This window comes from Notolepis coatsorum, assembly GCF_963971535.1.
Source record: "Notolepis coatsorum genome assembly, chromosome: 15".
In the NCBI taxonomy this organism is placed as follows: domain Eukaryota; kingdom Metazoa; phylum Chordata; class Actinopteri; order Aulopiformes; family Paralepididae; genus Notolepis; species Notolepis coatsorum.
The window spans coordinates 67,128,182-67,140,510 of record NC_140179.1 but is presented as its reverse complement, the minus strand read 5'-3'; the positions used below and the strand labels follow the sequence as shown (position 1 = coordinate 67,140,510).

General features: G+C 42.7%; 1 protein-coding gene across 1 annotated transcript in view; it reads left to right on the top strand.

The window, feature by feature from the left end:
- zdhhc17 (zDHHC palmitoyltransferase 17) overlaps window positions 1-12,329 on the top strand; it is a gene marked incomplete at its 5' end in the record, with an annotated part of 93,526 nt that overhangs the window by 22,285 nt on the left and 58,912 nt on the right. Inside the window, 2 exons of the mRNA XM_084330198.1 lie at window positions 2,656-2,759; window positions 4,913-5,035. Coding sequence (XP_084186324.1) covers window positions 2,656-2,759; window positions 4,913-5,035 — 227 coding nt within the window. The remainder of the gene's footprint in view (window positions 1-2,655; window positions 2,760-4,912; window positions 5,036-12,329) is intronic.

Genomic DNA, 12,329 nt, shown 5'->3' with positions numbered 1-12,329 from the left:
CAGGGACCTGGGCTTGAACTATGACCTCTGCCAGTGGGTCTTGGACTTCCTGACGGGTAGACCCCAGGTGGTGAGAGCAGGCAACTGCACCTCCAGGGCTGTGTTCTGAGTCCCCTCCTCTACTCGCTGTACACACACGACTGTGTGGCACAGTGGAACAACAACACAATCATCAAATTTGCTGACGACATAGTAGTGGTGGGCCTGATCTCTGCCAACGACGAGAGGGCCTACCTGGAAGAGGTAAAGAATCTGTCACAGTGGTGTCAGGAGAACTGCCTCTCCCTGAACATCAGCTAAACAAAAGGGATGATTGTGGACTTCAGGAGGTCGGGGGTCAGGGACTACAGCCCCCATAGCATCGACGGGGCACCGGTTGAGAGAGTGAACAGTTTTAAGTACCTCAGAGTCCACATATCCGAGGACTTGACATGGACCACACACATTGACAGTGTTGTGAAGAAGGCACGGCAACGCCTCTACTTCCTTAGGCGCCTACGGAAGTTCCAAGTCAGTCAGAAGATCCTTAACAACTTCTACTCATGCACAATAGAGAGCATCCTGACTGGCAATATCACCTCCTGGTTTGGGAACAGCACAGCACAAGACCGTAGCAGACTACAGGGTGGGGCGGCGTGGCTCAGGGGTAGAGCGGGTTGTCCAATGATCCAAGGGTTGGTGGTTCGAATCCCGCTCAAGCCCATGTCCATCCCACTGCCGTTGTGTCCTTGGGCAAGACACTTAACCTACTTGCCTCGTATGAATGTGTATGCATGTGAATGAATGTTGGTGGTGGTTGGAGGGGCCGTAGGCGTTGATTATTCGCCACGCTTCCGTGAGTCTGCCTCAGGGCAGCTCTGGCTGCAATTGTAGCTTACCACCACCGGTATGACTGTGTATGAACGAATAATGGACTCTGTGAAGCGCTCTTGGTCAGTGAAGAGCGCTATATAAATCCAAGTCATTATTATCATTATCATTATTACAGAGAGTGGCCCGTTCAGCCGAACGCACAATTACATTAGAGGGGGGCTTCCCACTCTCCAAGACATTTACAACAAGCGGTGCATGGGCAAGGCTAAGGGAATAATCAAAGACTCCAGCCACCCAAACAACTGCCTCTTTGAACTGCTGCGGTCAGGCAAGCGATACCGGCAAGCACAGAGAGACTCAGAAGAAGCTTCTATCCTTGCAATCCATTCTTTGTGGATCTAGCCCTGAGACTTGTTATGCGCGATGCTAGTCAGTCTCGGAGTTGTCTTGGAATGGATTTGGTCGTTTTTTTTCTGCGTCTCCGTAGACCGTGCCGCACCACTGTTTTTTAATGTCTTAGTGAAGATTGATTTATATTAAAACCGATTTATGTATAATTTAGCTAGCTCCCCAAACTTGTCTTTTTTTAATAATTCTTTTTTTTTTAATTTTTGGCAGGCGCGGGGCGTCCCGCAATGGTAGGGGAAACACTGAGTCTAACTCTCGGTTGTCACATGAATAGAACAAAGGCTGACCACATGATATAATAATAATAATAGGCTACATGTTTTACGTGTAATTAATATAATACGTGAGGGCTTCCCACTCTCCAAGACATTTACAACAAGCGTTGCAGGGGTAAGGCTAAGAGAATAATCAAAGACTCTAGTCAGGTCAGGCAAGCGATACCGGAGTCTCATGGCCAGTACAGAGAGACTCAGAAGGAGCTTCTATCCCCAGGCCATCAGGATGCTCAATGACAATAACACTTTGTAACAAACCATCAAATACACTCGCAGCACACAGATCCACACGTACTCACTTTAAATAAACAACTCACTGTAGCACCCACTTTACTCACTTTAGACACTTTAACACACTTTATATTTATTGGTAAAGAGATTTGCACTACAATCCAATCCATACCTCATTGCACCTTACCCTAAGTTGTACCTCATCCCATTTCTGCATTGTACTGTATATTGTATTGTAACTCTGTTACTAATTTTTTCTACTCTGTATTGTATATTGTATATATGTATATTGATGAACACTTTTGTTTACACTTTGTTTACGTACCTTTGATTTTCTATTTTTATACTTTATCTATTTTTTATCTAGCACACTCTCAGGAGCAAAACAGAAAAAAGCATTCCATATAAAAGTATTCTGTATTTTTGTATGACAACTAATAAAGACACTTGAAACTTGAATTTGAAACTTTTGAAGACACAAAAAAAAGCTCCCAGTACACCAACTGGCGATTTGGAGGTTCCTCTCCTATCGGCTGCCCCGTTACCTACAAGGTCTACCCTACATTTTCAAAAGCCTAGAGGTAGCTTGTCTTGACTAATCTAATCATTGTGAGTTATGTCGCTTTGATAGTATTTTTCATTCACTGTGGCTGATGAGCAGAATTCATCAACTCAAAATGTCAACTCTCTTCTCTCTCTCTCTCTCTCTCTCTCTCTCTCTCTTCCACTCTTCTCTCTCTCTTCCACTCTTCTCTCTCTCTTCCACTCTTCTCGCTCTCTCTTCCACTCTTCTCTCTCTCTTCCACTCTTCTCGCTCTCTCTTCCACTCTTCTCTCTCTCTCCCACTATTCTCTCTCTCTTCCACTCTTTCTCTCCCTCTTCTTTCTCTTTTCCACTCTTCTCTCTCTCCTGTTCTATCACTTCTCAGGAGATAAAGCCCCAGAGTCATTACAACCATGGCTACAGTGAGAATGTGGCACGTAAGAGCCACACGGATGACTACAGCACCTGGGACATCGTCAAAGCCACGCAGTGAGTAACGCATACTCTGTGTGTGTGTGTGCGTGTGCACACGTTTCATTTGTGTGTGGTTGGTAGTTTGGTGAGTTTGTGTATGTGTATATCTGGTGAGTTTGTTTATATCTGGTGAGTTTGTTTATATCTGGTCAGTTTGTGTTTATATCTGGTGAGTTGTTTATATCGGGTGAGTTTGTGTTTATATCTGGTGAGTTAGTTTATATCTGGTGAGTTTGTTTATATCGAGTGAGTTTGTTTATCTGGTCAGTTTGTGTTAGGGCTGTACCGAATGCTTCGAAGCTTCGATCATAATGTTGACATTCGAATTCTAAATCAACATTAGAAGAAAAAAAAAATTTTGTCTTTAAATCTGTTTAAACCAATGGGGGTTTTCTTCACAGTTGCAGTTAAAGATTAGGCTACAATAATATTATACTATAAGACGTCACCATCACTTTCATACCAACCGTGCCCTTATTGGATTATTTATGTTGACGAAACTGATGAGTTATATTCATTAAAGAAAGTTGATTTAATAAAAGAAAAATACTAATTTTAATCAGATTAATCACTTTATTCAAATTGAGGATTCAGTAAAAAAAATTAAATAAAAAAAGTAATAATAAAAAAAAAAGAAAAGAAAATTAGTAATTTTTTTTATATAGACATTCGAAGCTTCGTTCGAATACTTCAATCGAAGCTTCGAATGTAAAAAAAAATGGTACAGCCCTAGTTTGCGTAGATATCTGCTAATGTGTGTTGCAGAAGCATAGCTCAATCATGCCTATTTATTGTCTCCTATTGGTAGGCCTACTAACACATATAACCCGAGTGTAACGTTAACATTGTTGTAACATTCTACTGCTAACGAGAGACTGTAACACGTCGCAAAACGGTGTTGAAGCAAATGCTTTGTCATATTTGAGGTGCTTCCTCGCTTGTGCAAAATACTCTTGCTGCAGGTATTGCATTTTGATGTAGTCAATCTTCTTTGTGAAGCTCAAGTCAAACGTTCAAGCGCTTGCTGCCGTTAGCCACCGACCGCTCTTAGCCATGGTCCAGAAAAAGTAAACAAGAGTCTATGCTCGGTAATCTCTACTTGCACATGTGCTCCTAACATTTTTAACTATATTTTTTTGTCGCAAATGTGAGTGAAACACTCGAGCACTGTCAAACCCTGCGCCGTTTGAGATGCCTAACCCTGTCCTCTCTGAATCACACAAATGGGGGCGACAGGGGAGGTAGAGCAGTCGTCTGGTAATCCAGAGGTTCCCGGTTCGATTCCCGCTCCTCCCAGGCAGCGTGTTGAAGTGTCCTTGAGCAAGACACGTAACCCTGGCCTGATGAGCAGGTTGGCACCTTGCATGGTTGCCTCTGCCGTCGGGGTGTGAGTGAATGGGTAAAATGTGAGGAACAAATTGTATGTAAAGCGCTATATAAATGCAGCCATTTAGTAACATTTACCAAATACGATATACTAGAGTTGAGGTCTAGTTGGCCTTCTCTTTAGTTTAGTGGGAGTGACCGTTCTTGGCCTCTAAACCCATTATTAACTCCTTTTTTAGAAATCAGACCTGAGATCAGATGTTATAGGAACTGAAAAAAAACTCCCTTATAGCCCCGGTGTTGAAAGTGAGGTTGAATAGAATCTCACACCATGTTTGATGTCATCTTCTGGATCTTCCCCTTCAGTGTCGTTTTTGCATACAGACGTACGAGTCACAGACCTCCTCCTAGTCTGCCGCGTGAAAGAAGAATTTATGTCCGGGGTGTGATTTAGCACCAGGGTCCAGGCCCTCCTCCCACACTGTCGTTTTCTCTTCTACGACTGACAACGGCAGCAGAAATGTCAGCCTAAGCTAATTGCTGCCCCCGCCTTCACTGCCAAATGATTTCCACTCTCCACTGGATGATTTCTACACACACACACACACGCACACACACACACACACACACACACACACACACACACACACACAGTGCAACCTGCAAATATTTTGTTAAGGCGGCGTAAGGCAAGTCTTGCTATTAGATTGAAAATGATTTGATTTGACGTTGTGAAAGTCAACTTCAGGATGGAAGGAGGGAGAGTGTTTGTGTAGGTGGGTGTGGACCTTGTGCCTTAATCAAAGTATTTTCTGCCCCCCCCCCCCCCCCCCCCCCTCCAGGTATGGCATCTTTGAGCGGTGCAGAGAGCTGGTGGAGGCGGGCTATGACGTTCGACAGCCCGACAAAGAGAACGTAACACTCCTGCATTGGGCCGCCATCAACAACAGAATAGACCTGGTCAAGTGAGTTACATATCAACAACAGAATTAACCTGGTCCAGTAAGTTACATATCAACAACAGAATAAACCTGGTCCAGTAAGTTACATATCAACAACAGAATAGACCTGGTCAAGTAAGTTACATATCAACAACAGAATAAACCTGGTCCAGTAAGTTACATATCAACAACAGAATAGACCTGGTCCAGTAAGTTACATATCAACAACAGAATAAACCTGGTCCAGTAAGTTACATATCAACAACAGAATAAACCTGGTCCAGTAAGTTACATATCAACAACAGAATAGACCTGGTCAAGTAAGTTACATATCAACAACAGAATAAACCTGGTCCAGTAAGTTACATATCAACAACAGAATAGACCTGGTCCATTAAGTTACATATCAACAGGGCGGCTAGGTGGTGTAGTGGTCTAAGGCACTCGCCACCAGTGTGGAGACGCTAGGATTCGCGTGTTCGAATCCAGCTCTCCACATTGTTTTTCAGTTTGGCTGGTCGTCCGCAGTAATACACATTGGCCGTATTACGGGGAGGGAAAACTGAAGGGTGGGGATCGAACGTTGTGAACAAGCGACTCCTACAAGTCGGTTGGTGCGCCTGCGCAGTAGAATCAGGAAGTGTCGGGGGCAGCGTGAGCCTCCCACGCGTTACTCCTCGACACTGAGAGATCGAGCTGCGCAGGTGAAAAGATGCGACTGCTGTTACCTCAAGTACCGGAGGGGACTTGTGCTATGTATGACTTAGTCCACATTGCAGCCGGCTTGTGGGAGGCAAGAAACAGCGTTCGTGACAGGGGAGGGTTGAATTGGATGATACGAAATTGGGATGGGAGAAAATATAGAAAAATGGGAGAAAAAGTGGATCAAAAAAAAAAAAAGTTACATATCAACAACAGAATAAACCTGGTCCAGTAAGTTACATATCAACAACAGAATAGACCTGGTCAAGTAAGTTAAATATCAACAACAGAATAAACCTGGTCCAGTAAGTTACATATCAACAACAGAATAAACCTGGTCCAGTAAGTTGCATATCAACAACAGAATAAACCTTGTCCAGTAAGTTACATATCAACAACAGAATAAACCTGGTCCAGTAAGTTGCATAAACAACAGAATAAACCTGGTCAAGTGAGTTGCATAAACAACAGAATAAACCTGGTCAAGTGAGTTGCATAAACAACAGAATAAACCTGGTCAAGTGAGTTGCATAAAAAACAGAATAAACCTGGTCAAGTGAGTTGCATAAACAACAGAATAAACCTGGACAAGTGAGTTGCATAAAAAACAGAATAAACCTGGTCCAGTGAGTTACATCATGTATCAACAACAGAATAAACCTGGTCCAGTGAGTTACATATCAACAACAGAATAAACCTGGTCCAGTAAGTTACATTGAATTTGGATAGTAAAGTTTGTACTTGCTTGGAGGGAACAACGTAACGCTGCACACAAGCAAGATCCTCAAAGAAATGTGACATTTGCAGATATACTGAAATTCTGGACTTAAAGGAACACGCCAACATTTTGGGAACGCTTACCTTCTTCTCCAGAGAGAGAGAGACGAGAAGATCGATACCAGTTTCCTTTCTGTGCGTTCTGACAGTAGAAAGCTATCTGGCTGCATGTTAGCCTAGCTTAGCACAATGAATGGAAGCGGACATGACCGGTTAGCCTTCAGGAGAGGTGTTAGTTGGACAATAGGCTAACAACCGGTTGTGTCCGCTTCCATTCAAATGGCTTGATGTGTGGATTTGATTGCACTGTAACTTCCCTCACTGTACTGTTCCTGTTAACCCTTTCACTGCTGCACTACCAAACGGTTAACCCAGTGCTTCTCAAACTTTTTCTGTCAGGCCCCCCTTTGGCGGACCAAAATATTTTGGGCCCCCCCCCCCCCTCGCCCCAACAAAATAGTCATGAAATGGGCCATGTTTAAATTTATTGAAATAACACTAATATCGTGACCTTTCAAATTGGCCCTATATTTTGTTTTCAGAGCTGTCATGGATGAAAAGCCAGCTTCACACAGATACTGTATGTGGTGCTGAATGGTATCAACACATTAACTGCTGCATCATGAGATACTTGGTGGGCCATGAGATGAGATACTTGGTTTTTTGATTGATTGATTGAAAAGTTTATTAACAGATTGCAGAATGGGTACAGTACAGTACAGCTCAATACATACAATTGTTAAGAGGATGCAGACCTGAGAAAGACTTTCGTCTTGTTTCCATCAGGGTCCCCCATTTTCAATTCATCATATGACACACACGACATACAGATAGACAGTACTGGGTTGGGTAGGGGACGACGACGACACTGTACATTGGAATACTGACATACATTTGACATAGAAACTGTACATTGGAGGAGGTTGGGTAGGTGGGGTGGGGTTGGGTGGGGCTGTACATTGGAATACTGACAAAGCCATGCTTGGTCTTTATTGTACAACTGGGTTAGGACATTTGTAGGGGCCAGTTTTGAATTGCAGTCTCCCGTAGGTGTTCTTTGAGAGTGTTTTTGAAGGTGGGTAGTGATTCACATTCCTTTACAGCTTTGGGTAGGGCGTTCCACATTGTTGTGGCATAATTGCGAAACGTGTTTAGTCCCTTGTTTGAGCCGAATCTGGGTTTTACATGATTTGTGGAGCTCCCTCTGGTGTTGTGATCGTGGTATTCACTGACCTTTGGGAAGTATTTTGACATGTACATGGGTACCTTGGTCGTGTAGTGTATCTTGTAGACCAGGCCCATTGCAAGTTGCTGTACTCTGTCGTTTACTCTAAGCCATCCTAGGTTGGCAAAGTGTGCAGGGGTGAGGTGGGTTCTAGGAGTCAGGTCAAGCAGTAGTCTGACTAGTTTGTTTTGAGATGTTTGTAATTTGGTTTTTAGTGCCTTTGAGGTGCTTTGGTACCATGAGGTGCAAGCAGGGACCGAAACTAAAGCCTGCCGCCCGCCAGGGGCGCTCAGTTTTTACCTTTGGCGCTTGACACTTAGAGGGCTGCCCGCCGTGTGGCGTGTAGACGTGTAGTTCATAACGATACTCTTATTTTGATTGTGCGAGTACAGATGATAGCCTCTCTCGTCTTTTTTTTCTCCGCCGCGAGATCGTTAAAAAAGTCCCACATTGCACTCAAGTCAACGGTCCAATCACAGTAGAGCAGGGGTGGCCAACCAGTCAGAGACTAAGAGCCACAAAAAAATGACTGTGGTACCACAAAGAGCCACACCATATACCAGCGTTTCTCAACCTTTTTTTTCAGTCACAGCACCCTTCATGTGTTTATAGGTCTCACCCTCTGGCCTCTGAAGTTGCTAATGTCTTTTTTATTTGGGCCTCACAGGGTTAAAAGTACCCTGTGAGACCCACGGTTGCAAAATTACAAAATCACTTTTAGCCATTTAAAAAAATAATGTTTATTTAAAAAATGTTAAAGGGGAACTATTTTACTATTTCTTTCACTATTTGGGCACTTTTACACAATTCCTGTGAGTCTATGGAACACCTAGGTTTTTTTCAAAAAAAATGCATTGTTTTGTATTTCTAATCAAGTACTAAAAACCGCATTTTTCTACCTCAAGATCTTAAGCCGTTTTGAGGCTGGGCTCCAACCACTGTGTGGCCTGGTGCCAACTGCCACATCAACTGCCACATTATTATGCAGCTGAGAAATCTCTGACATCACAGATATGCACATTTTCAGATGACTCAGTTCAGTGAGGGTGAATATTGTGAGAGGAGAATTGGAAGAATTCGCCAATATGAGAATTAGAGACATATATCCTATTAATATAAGTCCACATAGCTAAGAAACAATGGTAAACACTGAAAAAAGCCATTTATAAGATAGTTCCATTTAAGCACATGTATAGTCAATTGGTCCTGTTGTTCAGCCTCACAATGCTATTTGATAGTAAATGTGTTTATATGTCCCACCCTCTGGCCTCTGAAGTTGCTAATTTCTTTTTAATTTGGGCCTCACAGGGTTAACCTCTTTTTTTTTTGATCCACTTTTTCTCCCATTTTTCTATATTTTCTCCCATCCCAATTTCGTATCATCCAATTTCAACCCTCCCCTGTCACGAACGCTGTTTCTTGCCTCCCACAAGCCGGCTGCAATGTGGACTAAGTCATACATAGCACAAGTCCCCTCCGGTACTTGAGGTAACAGCAGTCGCATCTTTTCGCCTGCGCAGCTCGATCTCTCAGTGTCGAGGAGTAACGCGTGGGAGGCTCACGCTGCCCCCGACACTTCCTGATTCTACTGCGCAGGCGCACCAACCGACTTGTAGGAGTCGCTTGTTCACAACGTTCGATCCCCACCCTTCAGTTTTCCCTCCCCGTAATACGGCCAATGTGTATTACTGCGGACGACCAGCCAAACTGAAAAACAATGTGGAGAGCTGGATTCGAACACGCGAATCCTAGCGTCTCCACACTGGTGGCGAGTGCCTTAGACCACTACACCACCTAGCCGCCCTACAGGGTTAACCTCTTAAGCCCGAGATATACAGTAAAAGTGTATATTTTCAGCATTATGTTTGTTTACCAATTATTTTAACTGTTATTAGTGAAATATAAGATTATAGAAATCTCAGGGCATTGAGTCGGAAACCGGCGCATATTGACAGGAGGAAGTGGCACAGCCAAAAGTGAGTGTAGTCTTTTGAAGGAAGAGACTCAGGGCTTTCAAATTTCGAAAAACTACCCTACCCAGCTCACACCAGCCCCTGTCAATCATCTGACTTCTGGATTTACTTTTTAATTTCTCTTATTTTTTGGGATTATCTCCCACAAACCTGAACGTTATTGCCATAAAACAGAACGCAGTTAGTTTCTCTACCTTTCTGTGAACGTCTTGCAAAAAACGGTGTTGCAATATGATGAAAAATGGTGGAGAAATTTACATTATAAAAAAGATGGCAGAATTCAGTACTGTATCTACAAAACCTTCTGTTTAATCATCTTCCCTTTATTCATTTGCTTAGATTTTTCAGGTCTGGTCAATTTTAGCATGGTGTTATTTACAGTCAAAGATAATTTTTTTTTAAATAGAATTGATATTCTCCTTTGGTTCATTACAATTTACTCAAGCCTAGTAACAGACACACTATTTCTGACACTGATCCATATTTGTCCCTAGATTCAGATACCAAGAACATGCAAATGGACCATTTAAAAAAAATTGTAAATGTTTATTCTACGTCCTTATGGAATGAGTGACATACAAAAAAAAAAAAAAAAAAAAAAAGTAAAAAAAAAAAAGGAGAAAATAATTTTTTTTTATGGATGGAAGAGCCGCACATTGACGGGCAAAGAGCCGCATGCGGCTCGCGAGCCGCGGGTTGGCCACCCCTGCAGTAGAGTGACGTGACTGGTTTCATGAGAAAGAAAGCAAATGGCCAATCGGAAGCTCTCATTTGGCTTGTTTACTTCCTGAAACGCCACCATTGCGATATGCGGGCAGTCTGCTCTAGTCTATATCGGACCTCCATGAGCTACCGTTACTGTTTAAACAATGACCCAGTCAACTATTCACTTTTAGTTTAATACATGACGAGGCATTGTCTAACGGTATCTAGCTGGCTAGCTACTGATATCAACAAATGCTCCAGCAATAGTCGACTCAAGTGCATAATACCTCCGGTCCCTCGTTAGCTAGCTTAGCTAGCTCACGTTAGATCCATCTGTCCCGCGTCTCTACAATTCGTAGCCGCATTTCTGCAGACCCCTCTCTGATTGGTTGAACTCCATTTTTGCAGACCCCTCCCATTTCTGCAGACCCCTCTCTGATTGGTTGAGCGAAGCCCCTCTCTGATTGGCCCCCCGCATGAGCCGAGACAAGCTCCTCTAGCCAGGAGTCGAAACTCCGTTAACTCCAGAGAGAGAGGCTGAACGCAATTTATACGCATGGAAGTATTGATTACGCCATAACGAATCATTAAAAAAATATACCGTTAACTGGAATATGTTGTGTGTGCCTTTACACATGTTGGATAGGATTATGTAATTGGTTTGTATAGCGTCGCGTATAACGTTATTTCGCGTGACTTCACGGTTTATTCACATTTCACAACACAGCCAGCGGTCAACTTGTTTACACTCCCCACTTACTGTACAATGTAACATTTAGATTAACTCAGTTGTCTATCTGTATGTCATATGTTACGATGAATTGAAAATGGGGGACCCTGATGTAAACAAGACGAAAGTCTTTCTCTGGGGTCTGCATTCCCTTAACAATTGTATGTATTGAGCTGTACTGTGTACTGTACCCATTCTGCAATCTGTTAATAAAGTTTTCAATCAATTCAATCAATCAATAACTAGACAGTTACAATATAACATTTAGATTAATTAACCCAGTTAATGCCTTAAGAGAGAGAGGCTGGTCGTCAAGTCAATAGTTATTTGTCACAAGTTGTTTATTAGCCTAGACATTTTCAATTCATCATCTTGTTTACATCAGGGTCCCCCATGTTCAATTCATGATAACATATATGACATACAGGTAGACAGATGGACAGTACTGCTACATCTAGACATTTATGACATACCAGATTTTGAACTTGTGGTAGGCCTAGACATTTTCAATTCATCGTCTTGTTTACATCAGGGTCCCCCATGTTCAATTCATGATAACATATATGACATATATGTATGGGCCACTCTCCAGGTGACCTGCATCGACCTTGCCCACACCAGGATCTCCTCCTCAGACTGGTGAGTCATTCGCACAGTGGCCTCAAAAGAGGTATGGTCAACGCAGGTCCAGGATGGGTTCACCGCACGTCTGTACGTGCAGACATGATATGTGTAACCCTTCGGTAAAAGTCCTTCAACACACAAGCAACAAGATGTTATTTTTTTGAAAGCCAGTAAATACTGACAAAAAAAAGCATAGACACTTAGAAGAAGCAATGTATAGTCCCCCCCACCCACCCAACCTCCTCCAATGTACAGCTTCTACGTCAAATGTATAGCCTTTCTTTTCTGGACTCTTTTTGTATCACAAACAGTACTGTATTTGTAAATCTGGTATGTCATAAATGTCTAGATGTAGCAGTACTGTCTATCTGTCTACCTGTATGTCATATATGTTATCATGAATTGAACATGGGGGACCCTGATGTAAACAAGACGATGAATTGAAAATGTCTAGGCCTACCACAAGTTCAAAATCTGGTATGTCATAAATGTCTAAATGTAGCAGTACTGTCCATCTGTCTACCTGTATGTCATATATGTTATCATGAATTGAACATGGGGGACCCTGATGTAAACAAGACG